The sequence below is a fragment of the Oryzias latipes genome, chromosome 22 (assembly GCF_002234675.1).
Source record: "Oryzias latipes chromosome 22, ASM223467v1".
In the NCBI taxonomy this organism is placed as follows: domain Eukaryota; kingdom Metazoa; phylum Chordata; class Actinopteri; order Beloniformes; family Adrianichthyidae; genus Oryzias; species Oryzias latipes.
The window spans coordinates 15,591,660-15,611,307 of record NC_019880.2 but is presented as its reverse complement, the minus strand read 5'-3'; the positions used below and the strand labels follow the sequence as shown (position 1 = coordinate 15,611,307).

Below are 19,648 nucleotides of genomic sequence, written 5' to 3'. Positions count from 1 at the left end.
TCAATTTCGTCATACAAGAAGCATTATCCAGATTTCATCACTAATGGTGTTTTTGTTTAAACCTGTTCTTAGAAAGGGAACTTTTAAACTTGGTTTAAGATTGGTTCAGTTTCCTGTGGCTAAAATGTTGTTTTGGCTTTTTTCAGCAATACAATTTTTAAATGGTAATATGTTAAATAATGAATGGAGTTGAATTTGAAAAAAAGGTAGTGTGGCATAAATGTTTTAAGTCGTAGTTTATCCTGAAAAAACAAATTCACGTTTTCTATTTAAGTAATCAGTGTGCTGTCTTATCCTTGTTGATGGAGGATAAAAGACGTTGCCTACTTTTAATTCTCTGCCACAAACAAAAACTAAAATGCATCTTTTTAAAAGTCAAATAATAGATTTGGTTTTTGAAATATAAGCAAGAAATATTGAGTCTGGAATGTTTGCTGTTTTGTTTATTTATTTATTGGCTTGAGCACACATAAATACTTAATTATAACAAAACAAAGTACATATTTAAACACTATATTTTAAGTGTCAATATACACACATACATTTTAACCCTTGTATGTTGATAATGGACTTTTATTTTTTGGTCTACACACATTATTTTTACAGCTCTAAAAGGGGGTGAGATAAAGGAAAGAGTTTTTATTCCCACCCCCTAAGTATCTATGTCTTGACCATGGGGTGGCTCTTGATATCTTATTCATGTTAAAATCACTGAAGCACATTTATTTTTGGTGATTTTATTTTTAGTGAGGTTTTTATTTCAAGCATTAATTGTGGTCAATCCGGTAAAAAAAAAATGACACAAGATTATTAAACTCTGTGTTCACCACATTGAAAAGTTCCATATGATTGTCTGTAGAACAGAAAATATTTGTGTCATCAGCAAATAATGAGTTTTAAAAGTTTTGAAACATTGATAATAAGGCCGTTTGCTGCTTCATTCACCTTTTCATCTGTACAGTAATCTGGGTATGTTTGCCTATTTTGTCCCATTTTTAATTATGTTATTTAATAGTTCCCAAACTTGCTTTACATTGTTTTTATTTTCATTCAGTAGATTATTGAATTACACTGTTTTGCTGTGCCGTGTTATTTCAGTTACCGGTAGTTTAGTTTTGCATGACTTGTATCAATGTTCAGTTTCTCTTGTCCTCTGTTTCAAGACATTTTTATAGAGGTTATTTTTCTTTTTACAAGCATTTTGTAGACTGGGAGTTAACCAAGGGCATTTGGGACATTTGTTCTTACATTTATAAACTGGACAGTTCTTATTGTAAAGTAAGCTAATTGTTTCTTAAAAAAAAAAAAGCATAAGCGATATCCAGATCCTTCTCTCTGTACACGGAGTTCCAGTTTTGTCTGGATAAGTCATTATTAAGAGAATTCATAGTTTTATCATTTCTTAACCTTTTGCAGACTGGTTCTTTTATAATTTTCCTTGTCTTTACATTGATGTCAAAAAGGGCAAAAACTGGTTAATGATCATTCATGTGACAAATCATTAGTCCACTTATATGAGTGCATTCTATATTATTTGTGAATATATTATCAATAAGAGTAGCACTTTGAGTATAGATTCTGCTGGGTCTTGTTATGGTTGGAATTTTTTTTTAATGGTTTATTTCAAGCAATCAAAATAAGAATAATACACAAACAATTAAATTCAATTTTATTTGTAAAGCCCAAAATCACAACAACAGTCGTCTCGATGGGCTTCGAAGAAAACATGAACTCAAAAGGATCATGAATACAAAGAGTTCAATAGGAAAATACTAAAATGAACTAACAAACTGACTAAGCTATACTGGCATCCCTGCCCTTAGACCCCCCTTCGCGGTAAGGAAAAACTCCTAAAAAACCGGATTCCGGAAAAAACCTCAGGGGTGCCCACATGAAGGAGGGATCCTCCCCCAAGACGGACAGGCGATTTACCAGAACTCTTAGAGAAGAATTAACTTATCTAAATCTACAACTACATATATAAAGTCCAGCAGACGAGCTTCATCCAGCCGTGGTTGGGGGGACAGTCAAAGGCGCGAGTCGAGCCAGAGACAGGAACCACAGCCAGGTGTAGGAGCAGCAGCAGAGACGAGGTACTCGGTCAGGTACAGAGCAGAGACGAGCCAGAGATGAGCCAGAGGCAGGATCCACAGCCAGGTGTAGGAGCGGGAGCAAAGGTGAGGTAAAGGGTGAGGAACAGGAGCACAATACAATCAGCAGTTTTACATTCTTACAAAGACATATCAAATTTAGGATAATTAGACATCAAATCAAAGATTGCTTGAAAGGGAGTGGAAGGAAGCAAATTTATATAATCCCACCCCTGTTCTACCCCTTGTGCTATCCTCTAAGGTCCAGATGACCCGATCCTTACATTGATGTGTTATCCCTACCAGTACAAAGGTGGATAAACGTGAAGAGGATTTTATGTAATCCATGGACGCCAGTGAAGATCACATATTATTGAAGAAAAAAGGTTTAGTGCACTGTCTTGTGGGGTCCAGATGACCCCACCACCAATAATAAAGTGCTTAGGATAGCACAAGGGTTACTCAAATCAAATCAAACTTTATTTATAAAGCACTTTTCGTATAAAAGCATAACACAAAGTCCTTTACACTAACACAAAACAAAATAAATAATGTAAAAAAACAAGCGTGGAAATTAAAATAAACAAGCAAAAGAATTAAAGAATAGGGCCCCCCTCCCCATACCTATACACAACCCCCTAGTCCTTTCACACCTCCCACCCCCTAACTGATGGGGAAAGACAATGAGAAATAGGCTGAGCACGAAAACAAGATGTTGGAAATGCTAATAATTTTGACCTCCCTTTCTGTGAACACCCTGCCAGATGCAGCATCACAGGCAGGGACCAGCCCTACTGTACCATATAAACTCATAGCATATATTCTTCTGATAAAGTCATCAGTTGCTTTATGTTTGCTGGGGTTATCAGATTGATATTGAAATCTCCACAGATGTTAAATATCTTTTACATCCAGTCACTGAACACTTCTAAGCTTGACCCTGGCGACCTATATACACAGTTTATAATGACATTTTTCCCTAAATCGTTACATATTTCAATTGTAATACATTCCAATATTCCATCAATTGCAACTGACAATTTATCAATTCCTGTAAACTTTGTATTTTTTTTTACATATATAGGGACTCCTCCACCTTTTATGTTTACTCTGTTCAAATAGCTCATAGTTTTCCAATTCAAAGTCAGTGTTCTTGTCGCGGCTGAACCAAGTTTTGAGATACGGTTATGATATTAAAGGAATGTCCCATATTCTGTGGATAGTCCTTGATGTCTCCCAAGTTGGTATACAAGCCTTTTCTGTTAGAGTGAAAATTGACAGTTTTCTTTTTGGGTTAACAGAGTTTTGAAATCATCTATGCTGTAATATTTGCAGTCCATATTAAGAGTGCAAAAGAATTGATCAGGGTCGATGTCACAGACTATAAATATGTTAAGGTCAGGTTGCTCACCTTTTAGATCTCTCTCAAAGTCCTGATTGCAGGTGACTGTTGAAGAAAATGTATTGTTATTAGAAGCCATAGATAGTAGAGTTTGTCTCCTCACCTCATAAGACCAACATCTTTACTTATCTTGTTTAGACTGCAGCCCCTCCAGGCTCTTGATAATGATGACCTAAGATTGCTCATTAGAGTCGGTTAGTTTAGCGTAAATCTTGCAGTCTTTTACCCAAGTGCTTTGAATTTTTCCTAGCTTTTCAGATAAAGCGCTCTTCTGGCAATGTCGGCCTTCCTTTTAGTGAGGTTGTCATTCATAAGAACGTTGGTTCCCTTCAGATTTCTTCCTTGCTTTGTTAAAGTTGCTTTCTGTTTTTGATTAACAAACTTCAAGAGGATCGCTGGTTTGTCGGTCAGATCTCAACATTGTCTATGTCCAGAAAAATTCCTTTAGACTTTAAGAACTCTTCCACTTGTTTCTCCACAAAGCTCATTTCCTGTTCCTTGGATTCCTCACCGTTCCCAGCGGTCATTGCGTGCGCAGAAGACCAGGGTTTGATTTTCAATTTGGTCATAATCACGTTGTTAATCCTGAATTTCTGCTCTTGGTCATCCATTCACTCTTCGATGATCTAAATCCTGTTGACATTCTGATCCTTCAGAGCCTCCACCTGACTCACTTCCTCAAGCACGTTTAGGATCTGTCCATGCAGGATCTTCATGGCTCTAACTTCCTCCTGCGTGAAATCAAGCAACTTCTTGATATCCTGAGATTCCTCCGTCACTGGGGTTTTTTTCGGGGACATGATTAGAATTTGCTGTAGGTTTACTCTTTTTTTTGTAGTAAAAAGAGTTGCAAAGTGAAGCCGCTCTGTGCCTCGTTGGCGTCTTCCCCGAGAACCAGAAGTTCTCAGTGAGAACTTATCATTGATATCCAATTTGCTAGGTACTAACAGTAATGTTCCATAATAATAATAATATAATGTGTGTATATATACACACATACATTAAGGAATTTTAGAATTGTATAACACAAGTTAATTACATTAGGCAATGGAATAATTGCTCTGTTTTACATTTTTTAAACACCATTACCTTAAAAATCGCGACTTCCTAGTCTCCGGGGCGGACACTCTACCAAAAAGCCAATAAAATTGTCTTTTTTTTTTTTTTACTCAAAATGACTTTTTTAACTTATGTTTTAATGTTTTAACTTAAATTGAAGAAATTCTGTTTTTTTGTCATAAAGTTTTCTTAAATATTTTTAGGAACAGGCTGTCTGAATTCCCTCCCTACTTCCAAACTGCTAAAATTCTATTTAGTGCAGGACTTTCTAGTGCTCTGGATTTTAAAAGCAGTTTGGACACCACAATAATTTTTTTTTTTTTTAACAGGAAATAGGATGTCACCAAGTTACCAAAGTAAAAAGTAATGTCAATATAAACCTTTTACGAAGACTAGTAATCAATCCACTGTGTTCTGATAATGAAAAATTAGGCAATTAAAATGTTTTTTTCTCCACAAAAATTGTTCAAACGCAATGCATTGTGGTCTATATTTGCCAATCTAGTGAGCATCAGTGCACACTGTTTTTTGCAGAGACATCTGGTAAAATTGCTAGGGCACTTGATTATGGAATTGTAAATTTGGACAGCACTACAAAATAGTGAACGAAGGAATGCAGACACAACCATAGTTTTTACAACTTGAGGTTGAAGACAAAAAACAGCTTAATTTTAATTTTTGCGCCAATATTATAATCAAGAACCATATGCCACCATGTACTAGTGTTATAGGCAGTAACTGAGTTCCTTCCCATTGTTTTAGTAGTGAGGTGGAAAATAAGGAGGTTTTTTAGAAGTCAATCATTGGTGGGCTGTCTCTATATTTTGAGGCACTGGATACAGCAGCAATTTTGAAAGAAAGAAATGATTCTAAATCAATCCAAAAAGCTTCTACAATAATTTACACCAGACTGGAAATAAAGTATCAGAAACACAAAAGACAGTTTCCCAATAAAAGCTTTGAAGGGGACCGCCCATCTTTTCAGGATTGCATATCTCAGCAATTCCGCCCCAAGGACACGTGATGCACCTGCATCTGAAGAAACCACAAGACTACTAAATCAATATCCAAAGGAAAGTGAAGACCAGAGTGGAGTTGGTTGATCTTTATGTTCAACTTGATGACCGTCAAACACAGAGATGGGGGGAGGACCTTGGCTGAGCTTATGTCATACCACAAAAAAAGAAGAATCTGGAAAGAGGAAATCAGTAGCAGAACCCAGAACAACTTGTATTAAGAGCTTGCCAACATACATAAGTGAATGGAAAGCATTTTATAAAGAACAATAAGCTGGTATTCCTAAATGTAGACAGTCATTCAAGAAATGTCTGCTTAGAGACTTTACTTTGTGGATCTAAGAGCTGCTGGATCAAAAAAACGCATCGTTTTCTTTTTTTACTCAAACTTTTTTCGACAATAAAAACACATTACAAACGTTACATTTTTTAGTTTTTATAGCTTGACTTTGTCTCATTTTAGACATGCTGTCAAGCTTTGCAGCTTCACCAGCTATGAACCCAAAAGACAAAGAAAGAAATGGAAAAAAAAATCTTCTTTTAGCCAACATATCTATTCGAAAAAAAAAAGGTGAACAGCTTTCTTTTGCAAATGGGTCAATAAGGACAAACAGTTACAGCGCAAAAAGTTAAGGTGATGACCTGACATGCAAAAACTTGACATTACATTTGGCAATGTCACACAAAAAACAAATCCAGCTTGAATGAAAAAAAATAAAATCTCTCAGCTTCTGCTGCAGTCAAATTATTGGAAAATAGGATAAAAATGTCACTGTTATCATTTTTGCGAAAGGGTATCTGGTTCATTAGGATGCTGGCGTTGGAGCTACTAAGGAGGCCTTGAGAAAGAGCAAAAAGGAGATTCATTGGTGCAGTGAGGGAGGACATGAGGGTGGTTGAAGTGAGTGAGGAGGATGCAGAGGATGGATATAGATGGGAGGCGGATGATTTGCTCAGGCGATCCTTAAAGGGACCAAAATGCAAAGGGAAAGAATGTTATTGAAAAATTCTCGGTGCAGAAATAGGACCACTGCGTAGTTAATTAAAGTCCCACTATGGCTGTTAATTAGGATTATGCCGTTTTTAGTCTAAACCGAAAATCCTATGATGTTTTTTAGGACCTAGTTTATGCTGAGCAGAAATTATAAATCTGACTGTTGGCACAGAGTAAGCCTACCCCCACTTCCCATCATCTATCTGTTAAACGCTCTTACACTTATCCGGAATGGAGGGTTGTAGGTTCTACGTCACAACTACAACCCTTTGTCAACTGCATTTTTTCATCTTCTCCTGATTTACAATGATTTGAACAAAGAAATACTCTGATATGCAATTTTTTGCTCGGTTTTCTTAATATATGTCTTCCATTCTCAGAAAAACACCACAAGAACATGTTAAAACACCAAAAACACAATTTTCATCAAAGTGGGTCTTTAAAAGAAGCTATAATGTTGCCTCTGTTGGTTTTCCTGAAGTGTGTTTTGTAGTAAAGAATCTCTCCTAAATGGTTGTTTCAGTATCTGCATTAAATGCATGTTTCTTTCTGCACTGTCTGACAGATCAGTAGAACGTAATGCAAAGAAAACCTTGTGTCTGACCCCACTGTGACAGCCTCGTTTGCAGTCCCAGACGCCAGCAAGACCCAAGGCAACACAGTCCGATTAACTCTGATGGCCCCCCTACTCTCTATCTTCCTGTGCACCCCCACCCAGCAGTTTTTTGTTTGTTTTCTTAAGATATCTTCAAATACTATTCCTCTTAGCTGCAGTGGGAAGCGCCAATAGAAGGGTCTAATCTATATTGCTTCTGCTGCCACATAAACGTCTCTGCTTTTGCTCAGAGGGTGAGCTAATGATGAGCATTTCTGGTTCAGTGCTGCTGCTGATGTTTGTTTTTGCTGGACAGTAAAGATACAGAAATCAGCTGTTGTTTTTTAACTTGGATAGATTCTGCAAAGCTTACATAAATTTTCAAACTATCATTCTAGTAAATTAAAAGTTTACTCTTAGGGCTTTAAAAAGAAATTGTGGACCAAGAAATGGAAACATCTAGCTAAATGAGGAAGGAAATTTAGTTTTAAGTGAGCAAACTTAAGTCATAGCCCGATGACGCTGCTCAAGAATTTTTTTATAATCTTGCAAAATCTTCTATAGTTAACTGTTGCAAATTTAAAATATAAAGCTGAATAATAATAATTATATGGCTACCTTTAAAACTAGAGAATATACTGTATTGTCTTTGACACCAAATATGTTTTTTTATTTTATTTTTTTATTTTTGGGCCCTTATGAGTCTGCAAAATCTCTTCACGGTGTGTCATGAACTTTTTTTTTTTTTTATAATATAGGGCAAAACTATTTTCCACCAGTCAGCCGAAAGCAGCATTCCTTTCTTAGTGGGAGTTTCCCACCCCTTTGTAGAATTTTTGATTTTATTCGGATTTTACTGGCTCCTCTCCTGTGCACTTAAAATGTGTCCGCTTTCTGTAAAGAACTGAAAATGTTACTTCTAAAGAGGTTCCTGTTCTCCACTTCGGGTCCCACCTGTGGGGCAACCTTAGAAGTAATTACTTCTTACTACGGATAAACAGGTTCAATCCTGTCGTGCAGTAAAATGACGAGAAGAATCTCAGCTATCAGATTCTGATAAGCATCTCCACCTACAAAAAAGCTGTTAAATCCTTCTTTACTAATAAATAATGTGAGCAGAACACGCATTCTTGAACATGCCAGTGTGTCTGTAGCTTGAGAGGTATTTCCTTAACATCCTTCACAGGACAAATACAAAAATGATTTAATTTGGTGTCGTTAGTGATCTGTTTTTCCGATACAACTTTTCATGAGGGGTCCTGAAGTAAAAGACAGTTTGGAGACTCAAGAGCCCCCCTGACATGAGGGCTTTTGTGGCATTATGGCCCATTAAGCTTGATGGAACCGAATTAGATTGGACTGAGCACAGAAGTGTTGTAGGTTGGATTTCCTCTCCACCTGTAGCAAATTGATGTCCCTGTAGTGTGTTCAAATTGGCTAAAGACAAATTTGACAGCAGTGGCTCCCCAAAGCAAATCATGTTAAAGTGAGAACAGCCTGTCAAGTTGTGTTGCCTTTCCTCATCTTTAGCTCTTTAAAGCTCTCTGTAACTCTTGCAGTTTGGAGCCTCGCTCACCCCACCAATAACCGATACATCACAACAGCAAGAAGGAGTGAAGCGGAACGACCTGTGCACTTAAAATAAAGTTTAATGCCAATAGACGTTTAAACCGATGATCATTTAGCCTCACCGCATTCTCAATTTACTCTGGAGTCGACAGCTGCTATAAACTCAATATAAAGTCAAATGAGACTCAAAAAGAGTTGGCTTATTTGTGGGATTGTAAAAGCTGCAGAAGACACATAAACAATGGTGACGAACGTTATCAAGCGTTCCCATGAAGTCAATCGTGTGCCAAATGTGACAGACTGAGCAGAAACAAGAGCACATATTGTGACTTAACATTCATCTCATTGTAGTTGTCGTCGAGGTGTTATCTAATCATGAAGACAAATCGGTCTCACCTGCTGGTTTGGTGGGTTTGTAAAATCACTTCCTTGTTTTATTTATTTTTAATCATAATTCCATGATTGACTTCATAGCTGTATCAATCTAAATCAAAACATGCCAAACCTCCCAGAAATACCAGATTAAATACATTGCAATTACTCATTTAGATAGTATGGAGTTGTTAAGTTGAGAAGGTTATTGCAGAATTCATCAGACTGAGTGAGGGGGTTCTCACTCAGGATTTGAAGGTGCATTGCTCCGTCCATCCTGCCATCAGCACGGTGAAGTATCACTATGTAGAAAAAAAAACCTAAAGCATAATGCTTCCACCTCCATGCTTGAAAGTGGAGATGGTGTTCTCGGGGTCATAGGCAGCATTTCTCTTCCTCCAAAAACAAGGGACTCAGTTTATGCCAGAGCTCCATGTTGGTCTCATCTGACCACAACACCTTCTCCCAATCCCTCTCCAAACCATGAAGGTGTTCTTTGGCAAACTTCAGGTGGGCTTCACATGTGTCTTCTTAAGCAGGGGTACTTTGTGAGCACTGCAAGGTGTCAAACTATTACAGCGTAAAGTCTTAGCAATGGTTTTCTTGGTGACTGTGGTTCCAGCTGCTTCAAAATCATCAACTAACTCTTGTTAGGTTGGGTTGATTTGGGCCCATTTGATCATGGAAACTCCATCAAGTGAGATCTGGTTTGGAACTCAAGAGAAGGTGGATTGATGGTCATGCTGGAATTCATGTATTTTCGCACCAACAGTTGTCACGGTAACCCCCAGCTTCTTGCTGATGGTTTTGTAGTTCACTCCAGTCTTGTGCATGTTTACCATCTTTTCCCTTAAATCCACTGAAAGCTCTTTAGTCTTTCCATGTTGGAAAGTTTGGACTTTGACTGATTGACTGATTCTGTGGACAGGCGTCTTTTCTACAGGTGATTAGTTCAAACAGGTTTCTTCAATTCAGGTAATAGGTTGATTAGTTCAGTCTAACTGGTCTGTGTGAACCAGAACTCATAATGGTTACTAGGGGACCAAATACTTATTTCCTTCAATAAAATAATAATAAAATAACGAAATGCGAACAAATTTATATAAATTCTTGAAAGTGGATTTCTCGATTTTCTTTGTCATTTTCTGTCTCTTACTGTTTAAATGAACTTGCCTTTAAAAGGACAGACTGTCAAGTGGGCAAACCTGCAAAATCAGCAACGGATCAAATACTTCTTTCTTCCATTGTAGCATTCACTTTAAACAGGGTAGGTGCTTTTCCTACCAGAAAGAAAAGAAACTGTACCTTTGTGTGTTTTTATTAACCAACAACTCACAGAGTTGTGCTAAATAGACTCCAATCCAATAAAGATTAGTGCATAATGTCCACAACTAAATCTGGACAAGCCAGGGTTCACTGACAGCCAAGAAAAAGGCAGTAACTGTGAGATAATTTGCATCCTCCCCCAAAACCTTTACATTAGTTGACTATGTCAGGGCATTAGCACCAATCAGAAATATTAGAAGAGATTTGCCATGGCATAATTTAATAAAAAATAAAACTCTCTCAAAACAGCCTCATTTTACTCAGTTGATGATATTATCTCTGCTAGGAGGAATTGGCCTGGGTTGTGCACTTCTGTCTTATTCTGTCAGCTAAAAGCTTTTCTAACTAGAACAGAGGGGGTGATTATTGTGTGCGTAAACAATGTAAGGATTAAAACGGGATGTGGCTGTAATGTCTTGTTGATTCTAGGAGTTTTTCATCTTCAAACTTTGGTAACTTTCAATAGTTGGACATTGTGTTTTGCACCCAGACAACTCATAAAACCACCATCATTTATGTGGGAAATTAAGAGATTGCCTTAATTTCCTCAGACGTTGACTTTTTGAATCTTGAAGTCAACTTTTTTTTTTGACTCCTCCCATCCTCTGAGGGCCATGCTGGTCAAACTGTGTCACCCTAATGTTTGCAGCACTTTTGGTGAGGGCTCCAAAGCAAACATTTGAATCCATTTAGAGCATCCATTGGACCCAAGCTCAGCAATATCACCTCCATCCAACTCCCACTCGTGAGACCCAGTAACTCTGTTCTGTTCTCTGCCCACAGCTCTTACCGCCTGGATAAAATCAACAGTGACATGCGTAACTACATCACCAATTTTGCTGCAGACTTAAGGTGAATACAAGCTCAGCACCTTCCCCTGGCTCTGTGTTGTGCTACCCAGAAGCAGCGGTCAGCTCCATGAGGCAGCTGGCTCGCTGCCCTGGTGACATCCTCAATACGGAGGCTTTACAAAGCAAACACTCAAAAGCAGTCAATGAAAGGTTGTAGGGGTCATCATGAGGCAACGTTAAAAACAAGACTGATATAGTTTCATTAATGTGCATCTTCAGCAAGAATATCCCATATAATCAAATTTAGCTTTTTTTTATCCTAGTATAAGAAAATCTGTTTACGATGACGACCTATGACTGACGGATGACTTTTTCTTTACCTGCTGCCGAAAATCGGCGTGGATAATTTTGAACAACTCTACCTGTCATCAAAATGCGTCTAACCTCTCTCTGAAGTGCCTGATCACTAACTAGCTCCTGATTTGCATTTCTCTTCTTTTCCTTTCTTTTCAGAAAATCTAACCTGTTTTCTAAGAAGTCTTAGGTCAGGGAAAATTAGCATTGAAGACCCACTCCGATGAAAATTATGTTTGTTTGTTTTTTTACCATGTTTTTGTGGCATTTTTCTGATGAAAGAGAACATATAAAAAGACAATAAGGCTTAAAATTGCATTTCTGAGTATTTCTTTATTTAAATCGTTGTGAGGAGCAGACGAAAAAGTACCATGGGAAAAAGACTGTATTTGTTACAACAATTACAAACTCCATTGCTCCATTCTGATACATCCACCTCCAGACAAATAGACCCATGTACAAGACGTACATGGGTCTATTTGTTCTTTCCTCGTCTGAGCTGGCATCTGGATCAAAACTGTACATCTTGATAGCTCCAATTTGTTTTTGTTGCACCGGTAATGTTAGGTTGGGGGTGAGAGGGGCTATAAGGTAGCGGAAGAGAGTTTAAATAAGACATGTCCAAAGTCCGGCACGTGGGCAAAATGCAGCCCGAGTCCAAATTTCTACCGGTCCGCAGGCTCCCGTAGTAAAAACTATAATATGCAACCCTCAGCACTTTCTAAGAGCTATAATTTTTTATATTATGGTTTGCTTAAGTACGCTCTAAGCCATTGCAAAGCTTTGGCAACAACCTTTGTCTATTTGACCTTCAGAGCCTTAAGGGCCAAACAAAAGGAACAGATTAACCACTACAGTGGTTGCTTCTGAATAAGATCATTATTTGTGTTTTTTTCCGTTTTACTTTATTTACATTTCGAAGTTTTCAGTGAGCAGCACTACATGGTGAGTAATATGTTATATTTCAAATGAAGACACATTAAATGTTGATAAAAGGTTGTTTCATTTTATTTCTGGTGTTTAAATGTAAAATTCACAGTAATTTGGTAAAACTGTATTTAGATGTGATTCTGTTGTATGTAAAGAAATGAGAAGTATCCCATTGCAGATGCATTTTCATATAAGAATTTATTTGCATTTGAGGTTTTTATAAGGGTTTAAAGAACACAGGCCGAATGGCTGCCCCTCACACATTTTCACCCCACCAAGTCTGTAACGGTCGATATTTGCATAATCTGAGTTTATCAGTATCGGTCCAATATTAAAAAATCTACTGATATTCTTTTGACTGTTTCAGAAAAAATAATTTTTTAAATGTATACTTGTTCCTAATAGTTTGGGAAAGTTGTGTTAATAGTCACTGTCAGTAATTGACTGTTTTCAGGTAACTGATATTTTTGATAGGGATACATGTTGTTCCTAATAGAACCCTGGCAATGGGGAACTAATGGTTTACAGTTATGTCCAATATTCAATTAATGATCAGAACGCTTACAGATGTATTTATTACCGTATTTTCCGGACTATAAGTCGCCCTTTTTTCATAGTTTGGCAAGGGGTGCGACTTATACTCCGCAGCGACTTATATTAGAAATAGATTGAAATAAATACATTGTTAACCCTCCTGTTATGTTCATTTGTGAGGAACAGAGATGATGTTTCTGGGTCAATTTGATGTATGAGGTATGTTAAGTGTTAAGAGTATGTTAAGTGACTCAGAGAATCAGCAAACTTTTTTTTACAGTAAGATCTTGAAGGCTAACAACATAATATTCTATTTTCCAATGATTTCATAGATTCAGAAATGCAATAAAAATGACAACTGTTTCTACAAATACAGGATGAAAACAGAGTATTAGTTGGCCAATGATGCTTCATGAAAGGAATAAATAAATAAGTATGAGAAAGAATTACTGTGAAATTATGAGATAAACAGTCTGCTATGATTGTGTCATATGAGGTTGTGCAAGTTATTAGTTCTTGGTCTTCCCGTCAAAATGCGACTTATAGTCCAGTGCGACTTATCTGTGTTTTTTTCTACTTTATAATGCATTTTTGGGCTGGTGCGACTTATACTCAGGAGCGACTTATAGTCCGGAAAATACGGTACATGAAAGTTTTTAAGTGATACTTGTTCCTATGAGATCCTTTGCTGTATGTTAAAAAAGTTCAAGTATAATGGGATTTTCCAGGAAAACAAAAGTAGTGCATTTCTAATAAAGAAACAAAAAGGAGATCTAAACGTTGTGTTACTGTAGACACTTAAGTATCGATATCTGCAAATTTCGGCTATCGGTCACAGCTGCAGGGAAAATATCGGTTAGTGGTAAAATTGTATCGGCCCATCCCGAGTCATAATGTGTCAAAAAGGCATAATCATACTTTTTTGTTTCTTTTTTTTTTTTACTTGTCCTGTCCAGCAGCTGGGCAAACAAATGAGAGCTGAAGGCCTCTTGTGTTGGACATATTTTACTTTAACAACAGGGGCTATGAATCTTCAAACAAACCAGAGGTATGTCTGAATAAACCCCTTTTGTAATCGAGGCCAAACTTTATTCATTTTAGTCATATTTGAAAATCTTTTGTGTTGGACCGGACGGAAAAGGAAAGAAGGGAAGAAGAAGAGAAGGGGATGTTAGAGAGGGGGGATAGGAGGGTGATTATAGAAGGGGAGGGGGGGGTAGAACCATGAAGCAGCATAAAGCAACAAGTTGCTGGATGGTTATACTCATTGCAGTGAGGTTCAGATGTAATACAAGTCTATAAGGGCGGGGCCTGTCCACACACACTCAAACGTTATAAACATACCTGTTGGCTCCAAAAAAGTTTACATGTCAACATGTACACAATAAAAAATATTGTTCACACACGCATACTTATGCCTTCACACCAACTGGTGTGAAATATTTAATTCAATCACGCAAACTATTTTTGCAAAGGTGACCTAACACCTGTGCTCAAGTGAGTGTTCATGTTCTTCTAAAATGGATGATGGAATGTTAAAAGAAGGAGGGAGAGTGCCCAGTCATCCCCAGACCAAGACCCCCGCCGCAGCAGCAGCGGCAGCCAGAACCCCCCAACACCCGCACGGCAGCAGATAGAGAACAACCGCCCCCCCGGGTGATCACATCCGCCAACCAGGCCAGGGCCAGCAGGACCGCCACGGGGGGCTCCCAGAGCCAGAGAGCAGGGAGGCATGGGGGGACAGAGAGTGCAGCTCCAGCCCAACCAGGCGAGCAGCCCCCCCGCCGCCTCGAGAGGGCCCAACGTGGGGCCCTGCCCCAGGAGAGCGCCCACAGCCCTAGATGAGCACCTCATCACCACCCAGGAGTTCTGGGCATCCCCCCGCCCAAACCCCAGGTACGACCCAGGACCCCCCGCCCCGCGCTCAAGGCAGCCACCCACCAGGCCCACGGTTGGTCCAGGAAGGAGCAAGGCAGGAGCAACCCCCTCTTCCCCTGGGTGTCCTCCTCCCAGCCGTCCCTGCCTGGGAGGAGGACACCCAGGGGACGAGGGGGTCCACAAGAAGCGTTGTAAACATGGCCCGACCAGGCTCGCCCACATTTGGAAATTTGGCGAGGCCCAGCGCTCAGGGGCAAGGACCAGAACCCACACCACAGGGATTCTGACACCCCCAGGCTCAGATGTGATGTGATCCCCGGCTCTTGGCCTTGCCAGACAGATCAGGGATCCCTCTCCCTGTGTGGAGAGAGGACTGCAGGGCCCAGGAAGCCAGCACCCAGGGACCACGGCTGCCGTTGCCAAGGGCCCAGTACCCCCTACCAGGGATGGGGTAGGGGACAGATGGTCCGAGGTCCTACCTTCCTTGAAAAATGCATGTGTGTGAGGGTGTGTGTGTGTGCATGTGTGTGTGTTTGCATTGGAACGTACATTTTGAGGAATAAAGGGTATGTGTACTAAGGGGGTGCAATTAAAATTCTGAATTAAAATTGGCGGGTGCTAAAAGGTGCAAATAAAATCGAGGGGGGGGGGGGGGGGGCTATTCCATACGGCAAGCATGGAAGGGGGACTACTGCCAAGTAGTTCCTCCCCCACAAGGTACATCGCTGGCTGGCCCCCCCCCCCCTCCCCCCGGTGGTCAAACAGCCGTCCCCCAGCCCCACCCAACATAGGGCACAGGTCCCCCCCTCAGCCCAGGGCTCCCAGCCCCCGAAGCGCCGACCCCCCAGGCCCCACACCACCCACACCACAGAGAGAGAGAGAGGAGCCAGAAAGCGCCGCCCCAGGAGCAAGCCCAGGGCCTCGCCCCCAGGCCCCGCCTTGGGAAAGTTCTGGTCAGGCCTCGACAGGACCAAGGCAGCCAACCAGCCGGGGTGACCGCTGATTGCCTCAGCGGAGACCCCGACCCGACAAACCTCCAAGATCCCGTACCGATAGTGGACCCTCCCCCTCCCCCAGGACAGGGGGAGGGGGAGGGGTGAGGGTGACCCGGTGGATGTCACCCAGAGGCATAATCATAATTAAAACAACCACTAGGAATGCTTTTAAAATAGACCAAAAGATAATTGGAGTGGATTTTTAAAGAGGCACACAGTGTTATAACGGGTCTTCCCGTTGCCCTTAAATTGTCAACATGGTCAATTTCATTTTATTTAATTTTGTTTTTTGGCTATGACACATTTTGGATTTGTTCAGGAACCCCTCATTGAGGTTTAAGCCACTAATATTTTTTGTTTGTTTTTTTTTCCCCTTTTTTTCAGCCAGAACTACCACTTGCAGGCCACAAGAGAAATACACCCAAGTTTTGCCCTGGATCCATCCACCAACTACAACTCACCGAAGTTTCGCTCGAGGAACCAGAGTTACATGAGAGCTGTCAGCACGCTGAGTCAGGCTAGCTGCGTTAGCCAAGTGAGCCAGGTGAGTGTTCGGGTCCTTCTTTTTCTAACATTAATAAAATATTAAGCAGTTCTGTGCTGAAGTTTAAAAAACAAGACATTACATTGAAATCTACTCTTTTTTTAAGTCAAAAGAATAAAAAAAAGGTTTCAGAACAGATGTGGTTTTGATAAAAGGAAAAAAAAAAGTATGTCTTATACTAAATAGCCATTTTAACATTATCTAATCAAATGCTTTTCAGTGCTTTTTATCAGTCTGACTTTGAGAAAACACAGAAGCACTCCAACTATTAGAAATTATTTTTCTCTTTGATTTAAAATGTTTTGTTTCGAAATGGCCTTTTGCTAAATCAATCCATTTGTGTTAAAGTTATACCATATTTGGATAGATGTACCAAGTTTATAAAAATACAAGTTTTTGTGTATATAGCATCTGATGTATTAACATCATCAACAATGAAGGTTTTCTTTAATGTGTTTCCTTTAATATTTTAATATAAAAATGATTTTCTAGATATATTGCTATTTCCCTACGCTTAGAACAACAAAGAATTAATAAGTTTGACCAATGTAGTGTCTATAATAGTTACATTATTTAACAACTTGTGTTTAAATTCAGATTTTGGACTTTACCTAAAAAATACTTCCTCAACAAAGCAGTTTTCATGTTGTCTATCTGGATTAATTAAGGTATTTGAGTGTGAAGTGTTGTGATATCAATCTCTCCCCTCAAAGTGAGGTGTATTGATTTGTTTGGAGTCTTAAATGCTTAGCGTAAGCACCATTTATCCCAAATCCACGTAAACGAGATGTCTTTTCTTGATTCTTCTAGCTACCAAAATATGAAATCTGACTATTTAGTATTATTATATTGAGACAGCTTTAAAAGCAAGTCCTCAGAAGAAATCCTACCAACAGGAAAGAATGACCTTGACTTTGTGACATTTTCCAACCCAGTGTCTAGTATTTACCATCGACACAAATTAAGCAGAGAAGAAAAGAGCCTCTGTCCGAATCATCAACGGGTGTTGGAACAATATTCTACCAAGAATATATTTTTCATAATTCTGACTTTATACCCTTTTAGGCCAAATTATAGGTTTTTAAAGGTGTATTCAGACTGGAAAATTCTGTTCTGTCCAAACCAAGTCTTCTAATTTTGGAACCTTGCGTTTGGTCTGTATTCAACCACACTTTTCTGTTTCAAACCAAAGCTTTTAAACAAAACCACATGACTAAAGATCTATTCAGTCATTGGCCAGGAATTATTAGGTCAGGGCAAAGAATCGAGAAAAAGAGTAATGGAAGTCTTTCGCTTTGCAATCCTTATCGGGATTGTTCACTTATTCAAAATTTATATTTCTCTGACCAATTTTGAACATCTGCATCAACGTCAGGAACAGCACTTGTTACTTGCAGTTGCATGCGGCAAAGCAGTTCTGAGGAGGCGGCTGCTATAAAGGTACGCTGATAAGTGTTGATGACATATAGATTGTTGTGAAAACAGTGTGAGAAGCGAAGTGTATCACGTTAAAAGTTGTTTTATTGAGCCTGCATTCATCCAACTAAATATCAATGAGCTGCTGTGTCTCATCATTGTGGTTGCTACAGTATATTCCAACATTATTTACCCCCTTACGGTGCCCGTTTTGGTCCAGTTGTTCCACTCAGAGCACAAGGCCTATTCAGACTGAGAAAACCTCAGAGCGAACAGAAACTCAGTCCGATTGAAAATGAACCGAGACCACCTCAAAATATTGTTCTGAGAGTGGTTCCTGGTCCCGGACTAGGGTCCACTTGGATGTATTCAGACTGAAAATTTGTTCCAGATTATCGGGAAAAACACTATCGGGAAAATACACCCTAAAACACTTTCTATTTATATCATCAGTGTCATGGTCAGCCAAGAACAAAATATACCTTTTTTACGGTTTTCTGTCCAACAGGTGAGTGAAACCGAAGTAAATGGCCAGTTTGAGTCTGTTTGTGAGTCCGTGTTCAGTGAGGTGGAGTCCCAGGCCATGGAGGCTTTGGACCTGCCCGGCTGCTTCAGAACCCGAAGCCACAGTTACCTACGAGCAATTCAGGCTGGATACTCCCAAGATGATGACTGCATCCCCCCTATGGCCTCTACTGTCACTTCCACCATCAGGTCCACCACAGGTGAGGACACACAGACAAAAAAACAAATTTGCCCACATGATAATGACATCTTGATGCTTCTTCCATGTTGAAAATGGCATTTAGACATAAACAAAAGACATTTGTGTGGGGTGATGGATTAAACTGAACTATTGACGCAAACGCTTTTGTTTGTTGCATGAGTTACACTTAAATGATTTACATTTTGAAGGTAAAATACTGTAGTCTGTGCCAGTTCATCTTACTGTATTTTGGATACAGTGCGTCATCTACTCATCAACGGGATCCATCAGAGAGTAAAGCTATGAACCCTATTGAAAATCACATCTACTCAAAACTAAAGTTAGGTCAGGACAGGGATACAACAGCTTCATCCACTTCTATGTGGATGTGAACCTTTCTGAATGAAAACTGCTATTATATAATCTGTAAGCAGAGCAATCTTTACTGACAAACCCATTTAAAATCGTGCTGGAGACATTATAGCATCTTCGTTATTCGATCTCTTCGCTAAAAGTTTGTCTTCTTCTCTCGGACAGTTTAGAGCGGGCATGCTCATGCGGTGATTTTATCGCAGAGCTGCAGATCACTTTGTTTCAAACTCTATAATGGTTTTTGTAAAGCTGACAATCATTGCACTGGTAACCCAACTGTCACACTGATTCCTCATAAATAACACCTTAAGTCTAAACCTGCTCAGCTGATATGTGCATTTATTTCCAACACGGGGCTTTGACTATAAATCGTGAGCTGCCTGTGGTTTCAACAATTCCCATAATTGCTGGATTCTCAGAGGGAACAAGACATCCATTTACAGATGAAGAATGTGAGAAGAGATGAAGAAAAGAGGCCTGGACAAGAAATCTGAATGGATCTACTTTCCTTTTAGTGTAGACGTACAACCAAACTGGGTTATTTTAGGGCGAGTTAGAGGTGTGGACATCTGGAGATGTGCTTCTTGTCAATTACACAATAAATGTTTGCTTACACTGCTTTCTCAAATGCCTCCAATACGGTATTCTATCCCTAAGTTGCAAAGCTATAAAGGTCATTTTTTTGGACAAATTGGTGCTTTAATT

General features: G+C 39.4%; 1 protein-coding gene across 6 annotated transcripts in view; it reads left to right on the top strand.

The window, feature by feature from the left end:
- Positions 1–19,648, top strand: part of dlgap2 (DLG associated protein 2) — a 144,145-nt gene that overhangs the window by 90,727 nt on the left and 33,770 nt on the right. For 4 of the 6 annotated variants that reach the window (XM_020713719.2, XM_020713718.2, XM_020713715.2 and 1 more), the window contains 3 exons: positions 11,207–11,275; positions 16,290–16,449; positions 18,374–18,590. In XM_020713719.2, coding sequence (XP_020569378.1) covers positions 11,207–11,275; positions 16,290–16,449; positions 18,374–18,590 — 446 coding nt within the window. The remainder of the gene's footprint in view (positions 1–11,206; positions 11,276–16,289; positions 16,450–18,373; positions 18,591–19,648) is intronic. The other 2 variants (XM_011490496.2, XM_020713717.1) reach the window with 1 other exon arrangement.